General features: G+C 38.5%; 1 protein-coding gene across 1 annotated transcript in view; it reads left to right on the forward strand.

The window, feature by feature from the left end:
* The window catches only part of dnah9 (dynein, axonemal, heavy chain 9), a 248,565-nt gene that overhangs the window by 176,927 nt on the left and 45,264 nt on the right, over positions 1-26,374 (forward strand). The window contains exons 56-65 of the mRNA XM_023276189.3: positions 2,210-2,389; positions 2,971-3,201; positions 6,947-7,141; positions 8,248-8,367; positions 11,208-11,396; positions 12,080-12,315; positions 12,405-12,527; positions 14,044-14,248; positions 19,674-19,838; positions 22,173-22,313. Of these exons, the coding sequence (XP_023131957.2) occupies positions 2,210-2,389; positions 2,971-3,201; positions 6,947-7,141; positions 8,248-8,367; positions 11,208-11,396; positions 12,080-12,315; positions 12,405-12,527; positions 14,044-14,248; positions 19,674-19,838; positions 22,173-22,313 (1,785 nt within the window). The remainder of the gene's footprint in view (positions 1-2,209; positions 2,390-2,970; positions 3,202-6,946; positions 7,142-8,247; positions 8,368-11,207; positions 11,397-12,079; positions 12,316-12,404; positions 12,528-14,043; positions 14,249-19,673; positions 19,839-22,172; positions 22,314-26,374) is intronic.

Consider the following 26,374-nt stretch of genomic DNA (forward strand, 5'->3'; position numbering starts at 1 on the left):
GCGACCTCTTGCCACTATGCGCCTCAGCATCCACTGACCCTGCTCCGTCAGTTTACGTGGCCTACCACTTCGTGGCTGAGTTGCTGTCGTTCCCACACACTTCCACTTTCTTAAAATACAGCTGACAGTTGACTGTGGAATATTTAGGAGTGAGGAAATGTCACGACTGGATTTGTTGCACAGGTGGCATCCTATCACAGTTCCACGCTGGAATTCACTGAGCTCCTGAGAGTGACCCATTCTTTCACAAATGTTTGTAAAAGCAGTCTGCAGCCTAGGTGCTTGATTTTATACACCTGTGGTCATGGAAGTGATTGGAACACCTGATTCTGATTATTTGGATGGGTGAGCGAATACTTTTGGCAATATAGTGTATATGAAATGCTTTTCTTCTCACATGACTCACCACCAGGCACGTGCGGTGGCGGGGGGGCTGAAGCACCTGCCCCTTTTCCCCGTGATGCCCAAAGTGCCCTTTTGTCAAAGTTGTTTTTTAAATTTTATTTAACTTTATTTGATTTAGTTTTTTTATTTGTAAGTGTGTGTGTGTGTGTGTGTGTGTGTGTGTGTGTGTGTGTGTGTGTGTGTGTGTGTGTGTGTGTGTGTGTGTGTGTGTGTGTGTGTGTGTGTGTGTGTGTGTGTAAAAGCCCAAAATAATAAAAAAAAAAACAAAAATAATAATAATTCAGATCTACCATTGGTCGGTCACATGATCCATGTTAGACGTCCCTCACTGCTCTGATGTGTCCGGACGCCCTGTAGCTCAGCGCTAGCACCGCTAGTCCAGAAACCGGAGACCTGAGGCAGGACTTCAACAACTGATGGTCCTGATAGTGAGGAGGTTTTGTAGTGGTATTCGTTTGTGCATGGTGTATTTTTGCAAGATGACTATTGCAGTATAAATACAGTAGCAATAATAACTAGAATTTGAATTGTGATTTTCTCAACCTTATTTAAAGATATCAGTATTTGTTTATAACATTTGTATATATAGATAAATTAAATATAATATGCAGAAATATAAAATATATAACTTTTATCACTTTGCTGTCATGCGCAAAGTGGATAGTCAAATTGAATAAAAGCACAAATTCATTTAAATACATGATTTCTGTATCATTTAGTTTTTTTGTTTTTTTAACTTTATTATTAGCATTACAAATAATAAAGGGCAGATTATGAATCAGCACCATGGAGCAAATCCGTGGCTATACACTATATGTCTTGAAAAGATATGAAATTTCAAAGCAAGGACTCCAGGAAGAGTAGCCACAGTTAAACAGTCCAGTGTCTAATGGTGATCTAAATTCAACTTCAAAATAACAACAATAATAATAATTTGTCAGCATTGCTCAAGGGCCCAATGGTGGCCACATCAGGGTTTGAATCACTGACCTTCTGATCAGTAGTCCAGAGACTTAACCACTGCACCACTGCTTCCATGTTACATTCTTTATGAGTATGGGTTGCTACAATTCAGCCAGTTATATTGTCAGGTATGTTTCTGTATAGTGTTTCAAATTCATGCTCCATGTGCCCCCTCTTAACTTTGAGCACCTGCCCCTCCAAAGGTCTCTGCACGGCCCTGCTCACCACCAGTATTTCGAGTGGTATCTAGCCATGCAGACAATTTTGGATGTCTGTAGATGAAATTCCTAATACAGGGGAGTTTAATAGAACTTGTGGTGCTCAGAGAAATGAAAATTGACATTTTAAAAATTAAGCATCCACTTGTCCTTCCAGGAGCAGTGTCCCCATCACTCTGGAAAATACACAGATAGATTCCTGATGTTTAGTGCAGAAACTGTTTACTGCAATGTCAGAAATTCTGAGAAGGCTGGGCTTAAAGCTGTGATCTTTTTCATCTTCTGTTATTGATCGATAGCAGATCGGTTAGAGGGCTAAGAATTAGCATGCCGTCCATTGTTTTTCTGAGTGCTCTTTGCTCTGGGTTTATTAGCATTTGAAGTTCCCTCTCACTGATTTTTAGTGCTATGTTCAGACACTTGTAATTTAAATGTTTGTGTGTGTGTGTGTGTGTGTGTGTGTGTGTGTGTGTGTGTGTGTGTGTGTTTGTTTGTTCCTCTACTCTTTAAACTGAACACTGTTGCTTCTTTAGTAGGTTACTTTTTTCAGTCGATCCATGCTGTGTTTACTAAGCCACTGATAGAACTTGCAGCATTAACTCAGCAATAAATCCTTTGTGCAGGTGGTCGGGATAGAAACTGAGAAGGTGTCCAAGGAAAAGGCAGTGGCTGATGAGGAAGAACAAAAGGTGGCAGCCATTGCTGTGGTGGTCAGCGGCAAACAGAGAGACTGTGAAGAGGACTTAGCCAAGGCCGAACCAGCTCTCCTAGCTGCTCAAGATGCCCTTAACACTCTCAATAAGGTCACTTACTCTCATCCCTCACTGCAGCTTATTGATTTTCTCCATCATACTTTTCCATCTTAGTTTTGTTCTTTTTCCCTAGTGGGGTCGTGCTCTTTTTTCTTTATGTGATTTTGTTTTCACAGCTTTACTGGAATAAGTTATGTCCACAAAGGCCTTGAACTGTATAAAAGAATATTTAATCACAGGATTGAGCCATTGAAAAATAATGTCTTCCCTATGTTCTGCAGACATTTTACTTCATCCTTACATCCCATGTAGGTTTATGAGCAGCCTGGGGGATTTTCAAAAACACCCTCTGTGTTTAAAAGGTGCTCTCTGTTCAAACAAGCAGAACAGACAGTTCAATCACTGCTTAGAGCTCTCTAAAGATGCCCTAATTAGAATTTTCTGTTGTCTTCTCAAAATCAGCACAGGTTCTTCTTTCTTTATTCTAATCCTGTCCATTTTCTTTCTTCCACTCCCCCCACCTCCCTCAACCCCTCTTCCCAGAAGACCACAGAGATGTGCAGTTGTTCAAACTCAATTAAATCACCCCCTTCATTTTCCATCCATTATTTTCTCTGTCTCTCCTACTTCAGAACAATTTGACAGAACTGAAGTCGTTTGGCTCTCCAGTGGCAGCAGTGACCAACGTCACAGCAGCAGTCATGGTCCTGATGGCACCTGGTGGCAAAGTCCCAAAGGATCGCAGCTGGAAGGCTGCAAAGGTGATGATGGCCAAAGTGGACTCATTCCTGGATTCTCTGATAAACTTCAACAAGGAAAACATCCCAGAGGCATGCTTGAAGGCCATTCAACCTTATCTGCAGGTGAGCGTTTCAATTAGCGTTTACTGAACAATGTTGATGCTAATGGCACACAGCATGCAATGTCTGCCACTTGGTAAGTTCAGTTAATAAGTCATAAATTCAGCAGGGGTGTGATTACGATGACAGTGGCACATTATGGCTGTCAAGCATCCAAATGACAGCCAGAAAAATTCAACCAGTAAATGAAGCGTTACAAATTTAACAGCCATCCTGATTATGGAGTTCAGTGGAGTGGATACAGGGTATTTCAGTGCGGCAGATGAAGACATTTAGTTTAACTTCCTTATGAACACCTCACAGGATATTTTTTTTCAAACTGTTTATCTACAATGATTTCCTGTGTCTTCTTAAAAAAAACATATTTAATAGTGGTTTCTCAAAAAATACATGTTTATGAAGAAAACAACACCCACAGATCTTAAACATAATCTTTTCATGGAATCTTGGAATCATAAGCACACAGCTCACAGCAGGTGCTACAGGTGGACAATGTGGACAATGTTAACAGTTGTACCAAACTTAATATTGATAAAGGTGTGTAACTGACATTACTGAATTAGTTTACTGTCCAAATGACTCTTCAATATGTGCCACTTCTACAACATGTTTTAATGTCTTAATTTGGAACTAGCCAGTAGCTGCTGTTTAGTAAGTTACAGGGGCTAGCTTGCAGGGAATATACCAAATATGTACTTATTGTCCTGACTTTATCCAGAGCGGAGTTTTTAATTTTAAGAGTGTTATTTCTTAATCTTACACTATACGTTTGTAATGCTTACCCTCAAAAAACCTGCCCTCTTTCTGAAACAGTCCCTCCGCGGATGCAGATCTACTTTGTTCCTGCTAAAAACTGTTTATGTTCACAAGAGTCTTGTGCTTCAGTCTGACTGTAACTCAGCGTCTGTGCGCTCGACAAACTTCTACTCTTAGATTTGTACGCTCACTCTTTTTGTGAAACAGCCTTGTCAAACGTCCTCAAACGTAGATGAATATTGACCTGTGATGTCGTCATTGTGACCAGTGAAATAGTGTAGTTAACATTTGAAAGCCAAAAATATTATTATGGATGTGTTAATATGACACAAATATGTACCAATTGTATTTGAATAAAATCAAGGCACCATTTAAATAAAATAGTGATTGATCTCATGGATCTAATTTTCTCCTCTAACCTGGCAACATATAGTCAAAGCACTATTTTAATTAAAACAGACACCGAGAGTGCTTAAATACGGACACTACCGGGGGTCCCTAAAGTCTGGACACAGGAAATCTCATCAACTATAATTTTTTTGTCTCCACAGATTAAATATGGTTTTGTCGAAAGCAGACAAAACCATATCTTTCATGTCCACTGGTACTTCTCAGTGGGCATGAAAGATGGACATATCGAAAGGTAGCAGATTAATTTAGTGCATGTAATTCAAGGAGGATTCCACTTGGCTTTTCCGTGGTGGCGAAGGTGGTTAAAAAGTTTAAAGTAACGGACAGTGTCATGGAGAAACCCCATTCTGGACGACCAAACGTATCAGCCAAAAGTGAAGAACTGGTCATGGCTAAAATTCATGCTAGCCCCAAAATATCACTCCCTAACCCTAACCCTATCTGTCCACGGAGCAGTACCGGTTCAACTCTTTCTTCTTTCGACAAAGCCGTATTTACAGTTTTTCTCTATTGATAAGACACTATTCCTGAAAAATAACACACATTTCCCAAAACACTTCACCCTATTTTCTTCATTAGGATACAATTCGCAAAGCACTGCACTTGTGTCAAAAGCGCACTTTATTGTCAAAATTTGAACTTTGTTTTAAAAATTAGCACACGCAACGCAAAAGTGGGACAGTGCACTGCTAAATACAAAACACTCTTCTCTCACTGTGCTTTCATATGAAGTATAAAAAAATGACACAGTCCTCAAAACTGACAACTTAAACACAAATGTATCCTATAAATGAATCAGAGGGGGTCATTGCAGTGCCTGACTGTCCATTACAAAATAAAAATATGTTAGACAAAAAATACAGCACTGTGTTGTACACAGTCCAGTATGCAAATATTTACTCCACGTCTGCATCAGTTCTTTCAGCCTGGTCAGGCCACAGGATCTCATCAACATCACAAGCTATGTTTTCTCTGGCCAGGCAACATGGAAAGAAGGACTTAGTGTGTCTGATCCAGTCCTGACATGCATCAACAGAAACATTACCACATGCCAAGACCACTGATTGCAAGAGATTTTCCCAAAGTATGGCTGCTGCCATATACCTTCCACCTCCATGTAGAGAAGAATTCTTCTATAGGATTCAGAAAGGGAGAATATGGCGGCAAAAAAAACCACAATAACTTGAGGGTTCATATTGAACCATTACCGAATTAATAGTCCTCTATGATAACTAACATTGTCCCAGATGTATTCATGTGTATCATCAGAATCCAACTGAAAAACTCTCTGGAACAAATGCACACAAAACAGAGAAAAAGTCAGTCATGTACACTTTCTATAATTTTACTGGCACTTGTGAACCAGAATTATGCAGTAGATTTTTTACAGTATTCTCAGAACATTTCTGACTGCATGTATTGTTCTAGTATAGACAAGTGACAAACAATATTTACATACATGTAAAGTAAACCACAATAAACCTGAAACAATTTACTTTATGCACCATCCTTACCATCTGCTGACCTTAACAACAGATTGCATTCTGAACAGCTAATGCTGTTTCCCAGCAGGTTTTATGGTGTGCAGTTCATTGGCAAAAGTTTTTTCAGCTTTGACCTGTTGTGTCTTAATTGTGACAGCAATGTTGGAACAGTGTCCCAATTCTGCTTCCTAGTGTTCACTTTTTGAAAAATGTGTGCTATGAGTGAAAAATGTCTTCAAATGAGCAAAAAAATGTGTTCAGTCTTTTGTAAAAAGAGTGCAAGAGCTTTGGAAACTGTATGCAAACCATGAATAGTGTTCAAGGTTTTCACACCAGAGTCCTGTTTTTGAGAAAAGTGTGCAGACAGTTGGTGGATGTCTGCAGTGAATGGAATTTAGTGCCTTATCAATCAAGAAAAACTGTAGTCTGTGGAGGCAAATAAATTATAGTTAAGGAGATTTCCTATGTGTGCAGACTTTAGGGATACCCTGAAGTATAAGTATTAATGCCAAAAGTACTACAAGAAAACAAGTGAACTCAGTACATCATCCATGACCACTGCCTTAATGCTGTACAATGACTCTCCTCTTGGCAAAGAGAGGAGACTTATCTTCTGAGGACTTTGCTATCTATCTATCTATCTATCTATCTATCTATCTATCTATCTATCTATCTATCTATCTATCTATCTATCTATCTATCTATCTATCTATCTATCTATCTATCTATCTATCTATCTATCTATCTATCTATCTATCTATCTATCTATCTAGCTAGCTATCTATCTAGCTATCTAAAAAGATAAGACAAAATAAACTTTATTTGATCCTTGATCCCTCACTGATGAAATTTACACTACATTTTATCTATCAAAGCTTAGCATATGCCAAAAGGCCATATTCTCATTTCAATGTAATATTGACCACATACATTTACATATAGTTATGGCATTTTGGCTTTGTAGGCTAGTATATTAACATACTGTACTTACAGTCCTCAGTCTAAACTGAATGAAACAGAATTCTGATTACATGTTTAATCATTTTTTTGTTTTTTCATTTATACAGTTGTGTTTGTATCTTTGTGATCCTCTCCAGGATCCAGAGTTCCAGCCAGATCTGGTGGCGTCCAAGTCTTATGCTGCAGCAGGTCTCTGCTCCTGGGTTTTAAACATTGTCAAGTTCTACGAGGTTTATTGTGAGGTGGAACCCAAACGTCAGGCTCTAAGTAAGGCCAATGCAGAGCTAGCTGCTGCACAGGAGAAGCTCACTGCCATCACGAGCAAGATCAAAGTAAGCTATTGCATTGGACTGAGTAGGCAGGAAATGAAAAGTTTATTTGTTGCATGACAAGTATCTATTTCAAAAGAAGACAACTTTGATATCTAAAATCCAGACGATATATTCTCTGAAATGATATTGCCATTTTATTAAAGAAATTATTTATTGTCCTTTGAAGGCATGTTCTTGGTTTGTGTGCTATTATTTGTTTGACACAAAATGCACTAACGCACTCTAAAAATGTCTTCAAACTTTAGCTGCTGAGCTCACTCATTCACAAAAGACTGAGAGTTGAAAAATGATTTGTGAAAGTCAGAAAACTCAACATCTAGCTAATAAAAGATTTTTGAGACATCAGTATGGATCAACAACTTTATTAAACCCTGGAGATATGCACTTTAATAGGAATGTAATGCTAGTGAAATAAAATAGAAACAACCATAAACTCAGGATATGAATTATTTTATCAATGCTTGAGTGACAGTTGACACGAGCTCTTCCAGTAATAATATACCGCCAGCATTTCATCAATACAAAGCTGGTGTAAATGCTTTTAAAGGCTTTTACTGTTCATTAATCTAAAACCAAATCCATCAACCTAAAAATCCTATTGATAAAAGCGGCTGTAAATAATTGTTTTTCAGTGGCTTTTGACATTCAGCCCAACAGTGCGGGAGAGCCCCAGCACAGTGCAGGACTTGGGACGCTGTGGCAGCTTACATCATAACCTGCAGAGTGCCGAGTGACGACGGTTAATCAGATCCAGCATGACTTCTGTCATTTTTCACCACTCAGTCAGATCGCTTGAGCGGAGAGTGGATTCGGAGCCAAGGGGAATTAGCAATCCTCAAACTAATCTACTGAACCTGTGTGCCTCTACACCGATTAATCCTGTTTGTCCTTGTGCTAATTGCTTCCATATGCCAAATAAATCCACTGCATAGGGAATGATAAGTTTTACCCAACTTTTCACACACTCCACATAAGTTTTTTTTCATAGGAAGACTTCTGCTGTCTTTGTTCTCTGTCTTTGAGGATTCTTTATGACCATACTTTATTTTAACAAGTGCCATTTTTTTAATGTCTATTTCTGTGTCTGTGTGTTTGTTGCCTATTAGCACCTTAATGAGAACCTGGCCAAGCTGACAGCCAAATTTGAGAAAGCTACTGTAGACAAGCTCAAGTGCCAACAGGAGGCAGAATCAACGGCGCACACCATTTCCCTGGCCAACCGCCTGGTAAGGAGGGCAACAGCAGGGTCACAGATTATCAGAACCAGTAAAACACACTTTGTTTCCCACCTCCCTTACATGCTCTTTCCTTCAGATACTGGCAGATGTGTACAAAGTGACTCAGAATCTTTTATTAACTCTGCTCGTTAGCGTGGCTGTCCTGTTTTTACTTGTTTAGAAGTGATTGTGATTTAGTGGTAGTCTTTTGACAAAAAGGTGTTATGACTGTAGACAAGTTTGTGTCATTTGTTTTTAAGTTTTATTATCAAACATGTATTTTGGAAACGTTTTGATAAGGGCCGAACAATATAAAGAAAAGCAGTATTGCAAGTGCTTTGACAGATACTGCGATTTTGATGAGTCACAATCCCAGTGCAAATGATAATGTTTTTTATTACCTAATACTGAAAACAATTATACAGTTTTTACTGTGGTCCACACAAATCAAACATGCTCCCCTATTTCTTGAGAAGATGATTTTTTACCTTTATCAACAAGTTGCAGCTCCTACAATTTGGATATTGCATATGGTCGTATTGTGATTTAAAAATGATTGCAGTAATTGTTTAGCCCTAGTTTTGATCACATTGTAGTCTCATTTATATCATACATTTGAAAGAAAAAAATAATTCTGAAGATCTTAAGGCTGCAGCTGTATCCATCGTTGTTGCCAGGGCAGAGTTACCAGGGTTACAGGTGTCATTCTTATCTCTGGTGAAGGTTAATGAAAAGGACACTGTTCCTACAACACACACTGTTCACGTCCCTCTGCTCTGCAGTCATACAACAGACTAACTCTTCTCAGTAAACCCAGTTAGCATTTTTGAACTCTGCCCCTTTGAACAGAACACTGTTATTTATGCTAACCTAGCATTAGCGCGTCTTCCTTCTCCCCAGTGCAGAGAAGCGACTCATTCAGAAACTGATTGACTAACATGTTGACACACATATACTGCTCACTGCTCAGGTTCAAACTGAGAAGAGAAGCCTTAGCATTAATCCAATGATATTTATTTATCTGGAGGATGATTCAGTTGGATTGCTGACATTAATCCTGAATTTATTCCTTGCGGTGGCAACACAAATGGTATCAGACTGAAGGTAGCATTAATGGTACATTCACAGCACTATAAGCAGTTAGTTTATCTTTTATAAATGTCAGTGTGCTGCAGTCTCTGTTTTCCTAATACATCCCTGCTGTTTTGTTGCTTCTTGTCTGTTCTCAATAGACTGTAGATTAATTTCATAAATCTGAGATAATATCAGATTAAATTAATAACAGAGACAGTGCTAACAGGAGTGCATTAGGTCAAGCAGCCAAATCAGCTTAATTTTGGCCAGCAGAGGAAGGTTGCAGTTTGTAATTGCATAAATGTATGGAGATTGTTGTTAAATGGTGCTAGTAGACAAAAAATTACAAGGTGGCTAACCATCTCAAAATGCATTCATAGACAATCTCCTTTCAAAATTTTTTTTTATTATTGCACAGTGCAATTTATCTCCCCTCATGTTCAAATATAAAGTACACTGTTTGGATAGCGATTGGTTATTGGTTATAAGAACTGTTTGATTTCTGTGGTGCCAAATATAGGCTTTGCCATTAATTACTGAGAAAAAGTATGAAAAGAGTTGGATATGGCATTTTTATTAAAAAATATTTTTTAAAAACTTGTTTATATCATTTTGAGTCAAAATAAACAATGTAATCTAGATTTGTAGATATTTCAATAAACAGATAAAGCCTCAAGTGCACAAATATTTGTTTAGCATATATACCCAGCTTTCTCTATTTCTGCTTTTTGTGTGGCTGTCTTTTCCTTGAGATGCGTAGTACATATGTTTACACGCATGCACTCACACATAAATACATTTGTGCATAAATCCTGCCATTGTCTACCTTTGTGTAAATCTCTTGCTGACAGCAGCAAAACAAAAAGATGAGTGTTGACAGTGTTAGTATGATAATTTAAATTATTCAGAGGAAATTTCCAAATGGCCTGACAGGAGCAACAAAATGACAAGAGGTTTTGCTCATCTGATAGTCAGTCCACAATAACAATGCAAATGCAGTCAACGTGCTGAAGTGCACAGTGCTTCTGTGATATGTGCTGAGAAGTTACAGTCTGTATCAAAGTGTGTGGCCTCTCAAGTTTAGAAGAGACAAGATATTAAGGTAAACCTTATTGATCCCTTGGGGCAAAGTGGATCACGCAGTGAAAAGTAGAGCTGTTGGTACACGAACACAGAGGTTATAAAGGATCCATCCATCCATCCATTATCTATACACCGCTTAATCCTCACTAGGGTCGCGGGGGGGGCTGGAGCCTATCCCAGCTGACTCGGGCGAAGGCAGGGGACACCCTAGACAGGTCGCCAGTCTGTCGCAGGGCTACATATATAGACAAACAAGCACTCACACATTCACACCTACGGGCAATTTAGAATAATCAATTAACCTCAGCATATTTTTGGAGTGTGGGAGGAAGCCGGAGTACCCGGAGAAAACCCACGCATGCACAGGGAGAACATGCAAACTCCATGCAGAAAGATCCCGGGAAAGCCGGGACGCGAACCGGGGATCTTCTCGCTGCAAGGCGAAAGTGCTAACCACTACGCCACTGTGCAGCCCGGTTATAAAGGATATGAAAGCCTAATAAAAAATGACTTGCAGCAAGCAACTCATTGATGTTCTTGAGATTTTCTTGATGTTTAGGGGTCAGCGCATCAACGATGGACGCCATAGATTAATTTAGATTTGATGTTTGATGTATGGTGTTGCAATGTAAGGTTCAGTAAAAAAAAACAAAAAAAAAAAACTGTGCCGCTGTTCTGGTCATGTGTTTCAGGTGGGTGGTCTGACATCTGAGAACGTTCGCTGGGCAGAGGCCGTAGAAAACTTTAAGAAACAGGAAAGTACTCTGTGTGGGGATGTCCTCCTCATTACTGCCTTCATCTCCTACCTGGGATACTTCACCAAACACTATAGGCTACAGCTTATGGACAACACCTGGAGGCCTTATCTCAGTCAGCTGAAGGTGGGTGTTTTGTGGGTTAAGAGGTTTGCTAGAAATACCACATGGAGACCCCATGAACTCTGATTGGATGAGCCTGGGCTTCTTCTATTTTGTTCTTTAAGTTGCAAATATTTTAAAGTTTCCAATGCCAGTGGAGACTACTGATCTTGAAGACAATAATAAAGGCATTTCCAGTTTATTTCAACATGGGTGTATTTTCCATTAATGTGGCTATGGTGACTCTATGAATCATTGTACGTTTGCACTCTCGATCTCCATTGTGAAGATTGATTGCTTAAAATGTGAATGGTGTTTATTGATGCAAATAGGATGAGCTCTATGCAGATTCCTAATTTTGTCTATTAATGTGCAGCTTAGAATAGATTCGTGATGCATGAATTGTGATTGTTCAACATGGGCTGCTTATGTTTTCTCCTATATGTTTCTGAAATTTATGTGGATTGTTGACAGTGAACACAGTAAGTTAAACTGAAGAAAACTCAGCAATCTCACCCTTTTGGTATTGTACTTTCCACAATTTCTTTTCTCTGTTCCATTGGACTGTAAAGTCACTTTGTGCCACAAATCCGCTAGAAGAATCTAAACATATCTGCAGTAGAAGGAAAGTATAAGAAAGATAACTTCAAAAATATTGTAAATAAAAGACGGAATCTTCATAAACACCCACTGATATCATGTGTAAGGTTCCTATCCCAGTGACCCCTGACCTGGACCCTTTGGCCATGTTGACCGACGGTGCTGATGTTGCAGTGTGGCAGAACGAGGGCCTGCCTGCTGACAGGATGTCCACTGAGAATGCCACAGTTCTTACCTCCTGCCAGCGTTGGCCACTCATGGTGGACCCACAGCTGCAGGGCATCAAATGGATTAAAAACAAATATGGGGAAGACCTGCGAGTCATCCGTATCGGACAACGAGGGTAAGAGGTTTTATACTGTAATTCAGTGCTAGTCTTTCTGGATACATTGTGGATTCTGACAGAGGGATTCCTGCTGTTTGCCCCAAAAGATATCTAGATGCCATAGAGAGAGCACTGGCCGCAGGTGATCTGGTTCTGATAGAGAACTTGGAGGAAAATTTGGATCCTGTTCTTGGACCTCTGCTGGGCAGAGAAACCATCAAGAAGGGCAGGTAGGTTAGGGCTGGTTAGAAGCATCCTGCCTCAGTATTTTTTTGGTGATGACAGAAATTTGTCTGAAGCACTGTGCTGAAAATTGCTGTTCTTTTGTTGAATATCGTCAGCTGGCATTAGTTGCTTGCACAGATTCTGGAGCTTGATGTTTCTTTGATCAACTAGTCTGATTTAAATGAAAATGTAAGCACTTTTACTTTTCTTATAAGTTAAATAGCACATTTGTCCAAAAATCCAGGACGGTGTCCAGCCACAGGGTTGTCTTTTATAATTACTTTCGCTCTTACCATACACAGCAATGCATTGTCCACTTTTCAACACAATTACTGGTGCAACTCCAAATCTTGGATTTGCCACCACCAAAGATAATTATGATTGGTTTAAAGAAGTACAAACACATTTTTTCACCCCTAAAGAGGCATAATAATGAGGTACAGCCAGATCATTCTCCAGGTGGTGCATTTTGCTCTGAAGTTTCAACGACCAGTGATGCTTCAGTTGTTCATGGGAATCCCAACTTGATAAAAAATGCTTTTTTACATTCAGACATATATTGATGAAAATGTTATTGATTTGATTAGCAATAACAATTTCAATGAAAGAATGTCTGTTTCTAATTTATAGGGCTTGTTGCTCGTACAAAACACCTGGTACTGATCATTTTACTCTCTTCTCTTTCATTTATATTTAAGTGAAATTTAAACTTCAAAAGATTAAAGACACAAAATATCAGAACTGCATCTGTTTCTGGTTCTAGATCAATAACCCATTTACAGCACCTACTTTAACTGTACTTGTCGGATAAATTAGCTGGAAGCAGAATAAATTAGCAACTACACTAAACTGTAATGACGTCAGTAAATACAAAGTTTGAAAATCCTGTCTCAATCAAAAATATGTCATTTTCAAGAAAAGAGACACTTTATTTCAGATTTTATTGAGGATACAGTCTGTCATTGAATATTAAATATACGATTGGACAAAAAAAGCTGTCCTGACTACTTACTAGAGCACCAAATGCACATAAATCCTCCATTTAAAAAAAATTCTCAATAAATGCTTTATTTTGTCCTTTTTATGTAAGGTTTGTTTAGGATTGCATTGTCCAGCTGTTTCAGGAAATAATGTAATGTATTTATTAGCATTTTTAAAGATTTTATTATTATAACAACCATTAGCATTGTCAAAAGGTACTGAGACTAACTGGTCATTTTACAGGACTTGTTTATAGTAAGTAAAATATATAATAAAAACAGTTTAAATGTTTACATGACATTGAGAAGACAGTCATTGATCACTTCTTATGAAAGTGTCCTAGAAAAAAACCCAAAACACATTCATTTGAATACTAAAAGACATAGGACAGTTTTCTCGAACAGACAGGTGATTATAGAAATGCTGGTAAGACAAGTTGCTTGATGTCTGCTGTTGTCACATCATGCTGCCTCTGAATCGTTGCTTTAATCAAGAACTCCTCAGTGATCAAAAAAATCTGCTTCTCATTTACCCAAAAAGGTTTATAAAGATTGGAGACAAGGAGTGCGAGTACAACCCCAGTTTCCGTCTTATCCTGCACACCAAGCTTGCCAGCCCTCATTACCAGCCGGAGCTGCAGGCCCAGTGCACCTTGATAAATTTCACAGTGACGAGAGATGGTCTGGAGGACCAGCTGCTGGCTGCGGTGGTCAGCATGGAGAGACCTGACCTGGAACAGCTGAAGGTAATAAAGTTTGAGTGTCAGTGGAGCCATGGAGCAACACGACTCGATGAAGGTATTTAACAAGAAAGAGGTGTTCTTGACAGACTTCATCTGATGTGGTGCAGTAATGTAAAAGTGAACCTGAACAGACATGAAAGGAGAATCTGTCACACTCTTCAGATGTTATCAGAGAACAAACAACCTTTCTGCGTTGGACTGTTTGAGTTTTTTTCCTAGCATCTCTTCTACGTTGGCGTAATTAAAAGAAACAGTCAGGAGTCGGGGGCCTCCAGAAGTCAGGTGTAGCGCTCTTGCTCATCATTATCCATCTTTAATACTATTCGTTGATAAGAAGACACCAGCTGTCTTTCAACATCACAAGAGGCTGTAAGTCCACTCTTTGATTCCAAAACAATCAGCTATAGCGCCTTTGATTAACAGCTGGAGGAGGTGCAATAATTATGGGGCTTCGAATGCCTCACTTAGAGAGAGTAGGATCTTCCACAGATTTATTTGAGTGTGTGTGTGTGTGCGTGTGTGTGTGTGTGTGCGTGTGTGTGTGTGTGTGCGTGTGTGTGTGTGTGTGTGTGTGTGTGTGTGTGTGTGTGTGTGTGTGTGTGTGTGTGCTTTAACTTGGAATAATCAGAAAATGTGATTACTATTTTAAATAAGTTTTGAATAGTGTTTTTAAATTAAAAGTAGATTATCAATTTTCAATCAGTATTACATTTACTTTAAATAGTTATGCATGACTTCATTTCTATACAGTTTTCCAAATTTTAATCACACTTTTCTTTTTCTTGTGGGAGTTGTTGGAATTAATGTGACACACAAACGTATGCCCAAAGCTGTTTCCAAAATTAGAGATATCTGCATACTACTCCAAGAGCAAAAATAGTTTGAGTGCAGTTAATGTGAAATGCAGAGATTATTCCTTGCTTTGTCATTTCTGCTATTTTTCAGCTTTTCTGTACAAGTGCAAGCTGTCACATTCACACAAATAATGCATATAATGCAGCACTACTTGTTGTTGGGGTTACTACTCTGCCTGAACATGTTAATAATCATTTGCTTGTTCACACATTTGGTTAACAAAGGACAACATTAACGTTAATTCCGAGTCATATCTTCTGGTCACCTGATGAAATCCAGTATTCACCTCTTTTTTTTAGCCGCAGTTAGGAACTTTGTTTTGGTGTTAAACACCACCTGGGAAAAATATTTGCCTCTATGGCTGCTAAATACTCCACCATGGGCACCCACTAGTTTATACTTGTTAAGTTTATGTAAGACAAGGCACTTGGTAAATAGTTTATGAGAACTATTTTGCTTAAAACTAGTGCAGTCAAACGATTAAACATTTTAACTAGATTAATCACAGGGTTGCTGTGGATTAATTCCAATTAATCATGATTAAATATCATCAACATTTACTCATAGAGATGAGTTATTATGGGTTTAATGAACAACCAGGGATTCAAAAGGTGGAAAAGCAACCTCCTCCAACTGGACGGGGTAAGAAGAGCTGCGAGACTGAGCCAGAACGATAGTTGTGGGCCATAGTACCAAGACAATGGGATGAATAATGTGAAAGAGTTTCATACAGCTGACTAGAACTGCAGAGCTGGATCATCACTATCTAAAGTAAATCTTTTGATATAGTCATTTGATCTGTTGTGTATGTGACAAAAATGTTATTGCTGCTTTAATTGTTGCCTTGAAGTCTGTTCTACAGTTCACAGAGATGGGACTGTTTCCCTTGGACAGACTGACAATGGCACATAGTAGAGCCCTTACAGAATATTACTGTACTCAATTTCACTGGAGTTATTATGATAAACACTACTTACTGACAATGCTACTGCAAATACTATAAAATATACATGTATTACAAAATACCAGTCAGTCTGTGGGATCTCAAGGAGCCTATGCGATTTGTTATCATCCATGATGTTTGATGTATACATTTTACTAAAACACCTTTCTTTTGCTAGAAACTTTGATTTTTATGCAAGGTCTAACAAGCAGTCTGGAAAAGAAAATATCAACATTTTCGTCAACTTAGATTACGGACATCTTGAATCATTAAATGACAGGCATCATCAAAAGAAGAAGTATTTATATTTGAGTGCCATGGATTGCCCCATGAAAAAATGCCCATATATGCAATAATCCATTAATCATACATCAAAAAATCTTAACTTATGAAGCACTTGCAATTTAGCATTGTGTCACAGTCACTCTGGTACTGACTCTGCCACTGCCATTTATCATCAAGCTCCAGAAATTGTGTAATTGTGTCTTGATGCTATCCTCAAGGGAGTTTCATCTCTTTTTTTCATCATTTTTGTGAACTCGTTTATGTTCTCAAATCCACATGCACATCTCAGAAATCAAAGGAGAAGCAGGTAGAAGATGGTTTAAGGTACATTTTCCTTTTTAACTGTTTCCTTTTTGACTGTCTTTGTTCTGTGAACCTCTCAGTGTCTGACAGTGATGATTGGAAAGCTGTTGTTCCACTCTGTTGATCAGCGCGGTTGACTTCAGCTCTAGCTCTAAGCTGTCATTGCTGGTCAGAGCTAATGGCCAGTTCAGTGCACTATGCACAGTGCTGCAGGTTTCTGGCAGCTGTAAAACCAACTTTCCAGAAGTAATGAGCAGCACATAGTTATGATATCCACTATATAGTCCACGGTGTGAATGTAAATGTCTGTAATTAAGCGAAAATTCTCTTGATCAAAGCTCCATTGCCTAATGATGTCTCGCTCTTTTCTCATCGACAATCTGCTCTTTTCATGTCAGCTGTTTGAAATGGATTGGCCAGTGGCGCTACTGTACCACAGCAATTAGACAACACATTGACACACTTCCACTGTTTCTTTAATGCTGCTCTTGTTAGTTGAGGGAGAAAGGGGAAATCAGAAATCCCTCCTTGTTCAGAACACATCTGGCTGACGGCAGCATCTCTGAGATCAGAACAGAAGATATGGTGGGAACTCTGTTAACAGGTCAGGCAGATTTACTCTAACACAATCCTATTTGCATTTTGATGGTTTTCTGGAGGCGTCTTTGTTTGCATTGGCCCTCTGTACGCAGTGCTTCACTCAGACCTGTAGGCTTTCATCCATGGAAAATTCAGCATTTTTAATTAATGAAGAGAGGTATGAAGAAAAATGACAGTTATTTTAAGCCTCCTGTCCCCTCAGCAAAATCCAATGGAGAAGTGAAAAGTGATTTAATGGTGCTTGTTTAATTAGCACTACACTTAGATCGGAGGATGAGGGGGAAAAATCGAGATCTGGAACTCACTTATCATTTTAATTAACACTGAAAGTCAAAGGTAGGTGGTGTTGATGGGGGAGGGTCACTGTATACACATCTGAGCAGCTTGCTGTCAAAAAATAAACTGTAAAATGAGGCACTGAATAGCTTTTTGTTGTCAGTAAACAGCCTTGGACTGATAACAATCATCAGACTGATAGGGGAGTGCAAATTGGCTGTACCTGTTTATATTCTTCCAATGACTCCGTACCATTATACCTTTAATGAGGTTAGCGTTGCCACCGAGATGTAAGATGACCACTGGGTGAAAGAGCGCTCATTTAACTGAGCCACAGACAGGCTAAGGAGCTTAAAATGTCAAGTTGCCTTTTTGGAGAGTGCACAGGGGGATGAGTCTACTACCTTTTGCCACAATAACTACCTCATCTGGCCCTCCCTGTGCGCATATGAGTGTGTGTGTGTGTGCATCCTTGTGTGTGTTTGTCTCGACACAGTTTTACCCAGACCTTCGGCGTTGGAGAACTAATGAGAACTAAAATGCTCCACTTCCCAAATTACCTTAACAGGGCTGCTTCGTGGCACTCAGTAATCATTTGCCTAAAAAAATGATAGATGTAATATCTCATTTTAATCCCAATTAGAGTGTTCTGCTGACTGGTTAATTGTTTGTTTTTCCCAAGCAAGGGTAATTACAAGAACAATGTGCCAGAGGAAAGCTAATCATTAAAAACTCACTCATTACTGGATCCAGTTGGGAATGTTTTAGTGTGGATAGTTTTTTCCCCTCAAGAGCACCGAGTGTAGGCAAGTAGAAGGTCACAGTTGACTCATGCAGGCAAATGTCCCCAGTTAAATGTCCACTGCTCAGATCCATTCTGAACTTTTTGTCTCTAATTCAAGTGCAAACATGTCAGGTCTTTCTTTAAAATGTCACAAATCCTTTTTTTTTCCATGTGTTGTTTTGGCAGAGAACTTTTCAACTACAGAGTGAGTCATGACATCAGATTCAGAGCATACAAGATGTTACAAGGAAGAGGTTCAATTAGCTTTAACAGTGGTGTGAAGTACCTCTCATCACCACAATAGCAAATAATGTCATAAAGAGAGCAATTAAGCAGCATGATCTCTCAAACTATCTGCTCCCCTGGTGCGATCTAAGCTAAGTATGTCTTTTGTCATGGACGCATTATGCCATGGGGAGGAGGAACAGCTCCACCCATACCCACCCCATCAGCAACCTCTGCGATTACACGGGCGAAGAGGCAGCACTGCCAGAAACTTATTAAAACCGTCTGTCAAGGATCACGCCACTCAAAAAACCCTCAGCTATTATCAGTCACTGACAACACTCAAAGTAGGCAAATCTCACAACTGCCCACCCTCCTGTAATTACAACAATTCAAAGGTCGCAGAGGCTTCTATTAAGGGAAACTTCAATAAAGCAAAATCATTATCGAGCAGGAACAAGGAGCTGCAACAGACTATAATAAAGGACAAAGCAGGATGAAGCAATAAAGAGAGTAACCGTGCCCTGCCGACTTTATTCTCCCAATGCCTCTTAAACACCAGCCTTTGAAAAAGTGAAAGTTTCTCTCACTTTTGTTTTTTCAGTCAGAGCAAAGACAGAAAGCTTTATTAGAGTGTGTAGTGTGCACTAATCCATATGGTGAGATGTGAGTAAAACCCATGAATATTGGGCTGTGTGTGTATATATGCATATTCTGGCTCTCGCATTGCTTCACAATTGAAAACATAATATCTCATAACAGATGATTCCTAATGGATGTTTTGGTGTGTGTGTGGGTGTGTGTGTGGGTGTGTGGGTGTTTGTGTGTGTGTGTAGTTCACCATCAAAGCTCCTTCCCCTCTTGCTCAAATCGACGGTCCCACCACACTGAGGGTTAGGTCACTCAGCTGAGGTTTGATGTTGGCAACCAGATGGAAGCTGGCTAATCCAGCCCTGAGCACTGCCTTTATGTGTCCGGATAGCCGATGCAGAGCATATTGATTAGTTCTGCCTTTGAGGTGCCCTTCAGTATTCATTTCCTTATATTGACTCACACCTTGAACATCTCACATCACCTCAGATTAGGGTATATGTTTATCTGAGAAATCCTAGACATGTGAAATTTGTGTTTTTGCTCTGTTTTTCTGTGTTTTGTAGTCTGACCTGACGAAGCAGCAGAACGGTTTTAAGATCACTCTGAAGATGTTGGAGGACAACCTGCTGTCTCGTTTGTCCTCAGCTTCAGGAAACTTCCTGGGTGACACAGAGCTGGTGGAAAACTTGGAGACAACCAAACGGACTGCAGCCGAAATAGAAGAGAAGGTCTTGTTCTTTTTTGTTATTATAAGTACAGCCTGTATTTTTATTACCACTGGTCTGCTCCTGTAACGGTTTAGATTACACCCATCAAATTACTGGATGACTAGGGAGCATGTAAAAGCTATCAGGACCAATACTGAGCACATATATTGTATAAGTAAAGAGCTGCAATTATAAATTGGTTAATTGTTAAATAATCAGTTAATCCCTGACTATATTGATAAATGACATCAGTTTCAGTTGAAAAAAAACATCTTAATTCTCTGATTCCAGTTTCTTAACACTGAATAATTTCTGGTATATATCCTCCTCTATGACAGTACACTGAATTTCTTTTGGTTGAGAAGAAAACACGACAATTGAGGCTGTGAAAAACACTGATGGTCAGTATTCACCATGTCTGACATTTTGTGAACTAAACAACAGATTAACCCTCACAAACCCCAAAACCAGCAGATGGTTTGAAATGCATACTTTCTTTAAAAATGTCACCAAATTGACATCATTTTTCAGAGGCAGAAACAGAAAGAATTGTCCAATTTCCAGCTTTCTAACAGTGCTATAATTACTCATTTGTGACACACAGCTTCATCAGGAAATGAACTAAATCTGAGCTTAAAACTGTGATATTTCTTCAAAATCACTTTATTCAGTATGTCTCATTTAAATATTTATGGCAACTTCACAAAAGACATTTCTGAGTTCTCCCTCCTTCTTCATGGTTGTTCTGTTTCCATAGAGGTGCAGGATTTTTATTGCAGTGGAAAATGAGTCCACAGTGAGTAAAAATATGTCAAGAGCAAAAAACACTGAGAAACTGCTTGGTGTTCAGACAGTTAATCAAAAATGAAAGCAATGGTTGGTTGCAGCCCTAATAAGTACAGGCTGTTTATACAGACTGTATATACTGTATGCAGCGTGACTTTTTAACAATGTAATTACACATTACAGTCTAGTATAACAATTACTTCTAAACAGAAAATAACATACGTACTTCTCAGTGCAGTGTTTCGTCTAGGATTTTTTTCCAGCAGCGGCGGCAGGCTGCCCCCCCAAGGTGGAGACATGCGGTGGTGGTGTATTTGCCACGATTTAAAAAAAAAAAAAGGAGCGGCGGCTGGGATTTTAGCAGTGACGGGCTGAGGAATGAATGTAGAGGAAACCCTGTAGTGTAATGTTAAAATATACACAGAAATAAACAACATATTTGCAGACATCCGTGGTGCTAATTCAGGGATTAAAAAATGTTGATAAAAATAAATCAGCCTTACCAATATATTAGGTCAACAGCAACATCTGACAGTGTCTTGTACAGCAGTGTACTGGCCACAAAATGGTCAATTCATGTACACACAATATAACACACTACACCTCTACCACTTCATCAATCAACACGTCCATCCACAGCAGACATTTACTGACCAAGACCCGCTCCCATGCTACTAAATAGCAACAACATGCCTCACTACCCACAATGCAACATTCATGTGCAATGCAAAAAAGTCATTTAGATGCTCATTTAGGCATTGTATTAAGCAGTGGTACCTAAAATATATTTAAAGCTATTTTAGTTTTTCTTCTTGTTCAGTACATGAACATGAAAGTCAGTCTATCTAATTTTATATTTAAAGCTACACAGTTTAGTTCTTTTTCTTTAAAAGACAAATTTCTTAAGCCCACTGATACCATGTCTATACCCTATTTAAAATGTGTCAGGTAACTAGAAAAGTACTTACAGTGCAGCTTATTTCTGAATTTGTGCTAAATGAAATTTAGAATGCAGTACTACTTTATACTCTGTACCTTGCACAAGCTTGTAGGTCCTTGGAGGTTATTTCGTGAGTGATCTGGATGTACAGAATATTTACACTGTGATTTGTGGGCTATAGCCATATTCCCATCTGTCTTACTACTTTGCTTTGTTTGTCTTTTTGTGGTCAGAACATCATATTTGCATGTTGCCTGTGCCACATGAGGACTGTTGCTGTTTCTGATTCTTCACAGCACTTCTGAAAGAGCACTGTATGAAGTGAGAGTGTGCCTTCTGTCTGCGAAGAGATGAGCTCTGCCTTTGCAGATGTTCATTCTTAAACATAATTACACCGACATTTGTAAAAAAAAAAAAAAAAAGAAATAATAATAACTGTCATGTTCCACACAGTAGGAGAACATTTTGGCTGGAACTTTGAAATTGGAATAGCTCTGCTATACACTGGAGGCTGTTTTATTAGATGGTACACAAGTTCATCATTAGCTGATTGATGAACCCTGAGTGCGTGCATATCTGTGTAGATATATGTGTGATATATGTTTGTATTTGCACTATCTTTACTGTAGGTAAAAGAAGCCAAGGTGACAGAGGCCAAAATCAATGAGGCTCGAGAGTGCTACCGGCCAGCAGCAGCACGGGCTTCCTTATTGTACTTCATAATGAACGACCTCAATAAAATCCACCCAATGTACCAGTTCTCTCTCAAGGTAGACTGTCTATGGACCCACCCTGTTTCCTACCCGCCTCACAAGCCCCCAGTGAGACCCCTCTTTACACTCACTGCTGTGTTTCTCCCTCCTCCTTGCATTTGCTCACTGTGTTTTATGCTCTTTGTCCTGCTTTTATTGTGTTTGTGGCTCCCTAATGTGGTTATGTAGAGCGTAATGTCTTTCATGTTGTCAGCCAGTGAGCACTGAGAGAAGGCAGCCTGAGATATGGTTTGCAATCACTCCCAACTCTGCAGGTAGCTACCTTCACACAAGTTATTTCCCAACATAATCAAATGAAAACACATTCAGTGTATATACCTTTGACCTTGTGAATGAATGAAATACATCATAACATGTGTTCTTCACACAAAGTTAGTCCAAAGCACGATTCTGCTAAATTAACAGAATGACATTTCTCTTTTCTGAGTCAAAAATAATGATAATTATTTTATTTCTGTTGCAATCTTTCAATTTACAGTTGCTCCTAAAGTCTAACTTTTAAAGTAATACACAGTTAGTTTTGAACGTGCAGCTCTGACTACCATTAAATTCATAACTGTGCTGTTTAGTATGTCCAAGAAAGTGACTTGTGCTGTTGTAATGACAATTAAGAATGGTCACAGGTTGGATCCAAGGAAATCATTTCAAGGGCAATTGAGTTCTATGTTGACTCTTAACATTTTGTTCAAACAGCACTCTTGTTTGATTAGCGTAGATGCTGAATATTCAATTCAATTGGCAACAAATTTATAAGGTAAGGCTCCCGTTTTTTTGAGTTTTTTTTTTCTGCAATCCTCTTAATGTCAACAGATCCCACAAGAGACTCCACAACCCACATGAATTAGTCTGTGGCTGTCAGTCCATCGTTTCCTACTGACCTGAAAACAAAAGCTTTTAAAGCTTTGCCAGTCAGTGTCTTCAGATTAACAATGGGACTCTGAGGACTAGTATTAAATGTGAAGGGGCTTCTTTCTAAACAACCCACCCTAAGAGAAATATCACCAACTCTGCAGCTTTATAGAGTGTTTTAGCATCTTTCAACTCATTATTTTCTTCTTAGCTCTCATCAGTTTTGTTTTGAGACTCCAGTAAATAAATAATGCTGTGATAAAACAGTAAACTCATTGTACACAGCCACTTGCTCAGCAATAATACTGTATATCCAATGTTTTCTGTCCAATTTCTTCTGCTATTGCAAAGAATGGAGCATAATGAGATTATATATCATTTAATATATGCAGAATACCCATTACAAATATCTATTTTTTGTTGGTTATATATATATATATATATATATATATATATATATATATATATATATATATATATATATATATATATATATATATATATATATATATATATATATGTATATATATATATATATATATATATATATATATATATATATATATATATATGTATATATATATATATATATATATATATATATATATATATACATATATATATATATATATACATATATATATATATATATATATATATATATATACATATATATATATATATACATACATACATACATACATACATACATACATATATATATATATATATATATATAGGGGCTGGGACTTTAATGCATTAATTTCGATTAATTAATTACCGCGAAAATAACGCGTTAAAAATGGTGACACAATTAATTGCACCCTCCACAGTTCCCTCATTTCTGGTTCTTTCTAACTCTGATGAACACTCCAGCCCAGTAGGTGGCGGTAATGAACCTAAAGTCTGTTTGTAGCCATGAAGAAGAAGCACAGGAAGTACTGAGTGAAGTCAGGCACTGGTAAACAGTGAAGGAAGACGAGATTGAACTTGTAGGGCAGAACGTTTTCTTTTAAAAATCTTCCCAATGGCAGCTTGGATAAAAGCCTGGTTGTGTACAAATTGTACAACAAAGAGTTTTCTGATCACTGCGTCACTTCAAGCCGACGGTATCACCTCAATGTAAAACATGTTGCTGTTAGCACCAGAGCTAACGTACTACGAGTCATGGTAACGGTGTAGCCATCCCATAATAGACCACTTTTCTAGGCAGTGCGTCAGTTTACAGAAAGTCTTAAAATGTTGAATAAAATCGCTATAATTGCACTTAGATTTGCAGTAATCTGTGAATGTAGCAGACAGATGAAAAATGCAGATAAATAGAAATGAAAAATTTTCGTGGTGTAAGTTTTTACTCTGTCGAGGCTCTGCCTCCTTGGAGGAGGAATAACCTAAACAACAAAAATATCTCTTTTAATAACTTAATTATAAACTTTTTGTTTATAAAAAAAATTCAGAAATAAAAATTGATATTCCTATAAAAAGAACCATCAAAATTACACCAGCTCTCGTAGGAGGCGGTCGCACTTTTCCTTGCTCCGCAGCTATCTCTGTTTCTCCCTACCCTCATGTCTCCCTGCTTGCTGCATTTCTTCGTCTTCGTCTCGTCTGTTTGACTTGGAGCGATCGCTTGGCACTGGACCTTCGAAACACCGATCATGGAATTGATTAACTGGTCTCTCAACGCAATTGACAAGATTGTCGCCACAAAGAGCACAGGCCTAGGGGAGCCTACCTGCCCGGATGGGAGTTTTCGCCTCTGGTTACGTGATTGACGCCTGGGGGAAGTGGAAGGGGATCATGTGCCTGGCACCCCTATCCGTGGAGGATGTGGAAGATGTTTATATATTCAGATTTATGATGACAGGCCTGCTGATAATTGGCTTGTTCACTGGCCTGAGCTTCTGGAAAATCAGGAAGACCGCAGACAGAAATGACGTCCAAACTCTGCTGGTCTATGCAAACGATCGGATCACGGCTGCCGATGCTCGGTATGACGAACTCAATCATAAGATGAACAATTTGCTTGGTGTGACTGTTGATTTGAGTCACAGATTGGAAGCCATCAGGGTGAGAATCGCTACAGCTGAGGTCTAAAATTGTTGAGAGCAGTAGGGGGAAGGTGAAATTACTCCTCTCCCGCCCAAACATGAGAATAACTGATTACATTCTGGCGCCCCTGGAACAATAACAAACTCCTCTGGAAGTTTCATGGCCAAGCGATAGCTCTCCTACCCCCCCCCCATATATATATATATATATATATATATATATATATATATATATATATATATATATATATATATATACATATAAAAAATAAAAATTATTATATTGGTTTAAAAAAAGTGACAGAAACATATCAGCCAGTGCTACATGTGGTTCAATGATGTGTTTTTACTTTTTGGACAGCAGTGAAGCTTTGTGGAACAGAAGGTCAGACTTTGGAATACTTGTTAGTCGGATACATTATTGTTGACATATATCAAAATAGTAGTAAATTTTCTGTGTCAGTCCAATAAATGTTTCACTCTTCAACTTATCATCATCAATCATCAATAATGTGCACTGATCAACCAGAACATTAAAATCAAATGCCTAGTATTGTATCTGTAACAGCTCAGATCTGTCGGGTCAGGTTCACAGTACCTCCAGGGCCTCTATGAACTGAGCTCATTCTGGCACGTCCCAGCAATGCTTAATCAGATTGGGATCTTGAGAGTCAGAAGGCTGGATCATGGCCACAGGCTCTTTGTTAAGTTCCTTAAGCTACAAATGAAGCAATTTTTGTGATGTGGTGGAGCGTGTTGGCCTGTAGGGGAGGTTGCAGCCATAAGAGAGTGCTGTTACAACTGACATGTATGCTTGCTCTGCAACAATTAGGTGGGTGGTACATCCAAGGTTTCCTGGTAGATAGAAAGGTAGATACTTTATTAATCCCGAGGGAAATTTAAGTGTTCAGCAGCTTACATACAACAACATAAAATAACAAAAAGAGCAGGTTAGTATCATTAACAATAGAAGTTAGTCTATAAAACTGAAATTAAAATTCAATATACAGTATGTACATATTTCAAGGCACAGAAGTATAAAATTAAAGTGAATATAGTGATTAAAAAGTGGCTTTGACAGGTAGTAGGAAAAAAGTTGTATCGAACTACCTATGGTGCATGGACATTCTACAATAATAATAATAATAATAATAATCA

Source organism: Amphiprion ocellaris, chromosome 18 (genome assembly GCF_022539595.1).
Source record: "Amphiprion ocellaris isolate individual 3 ecotype Okinawa chromosome 18, ASM2253959v1, whole genome shotgun sequence".
NCBI lineage: Eukaryota > Metazoa > Chordata > Actinopteri > Pomacentridae > Amphiprion > Amphiprion ocellaris.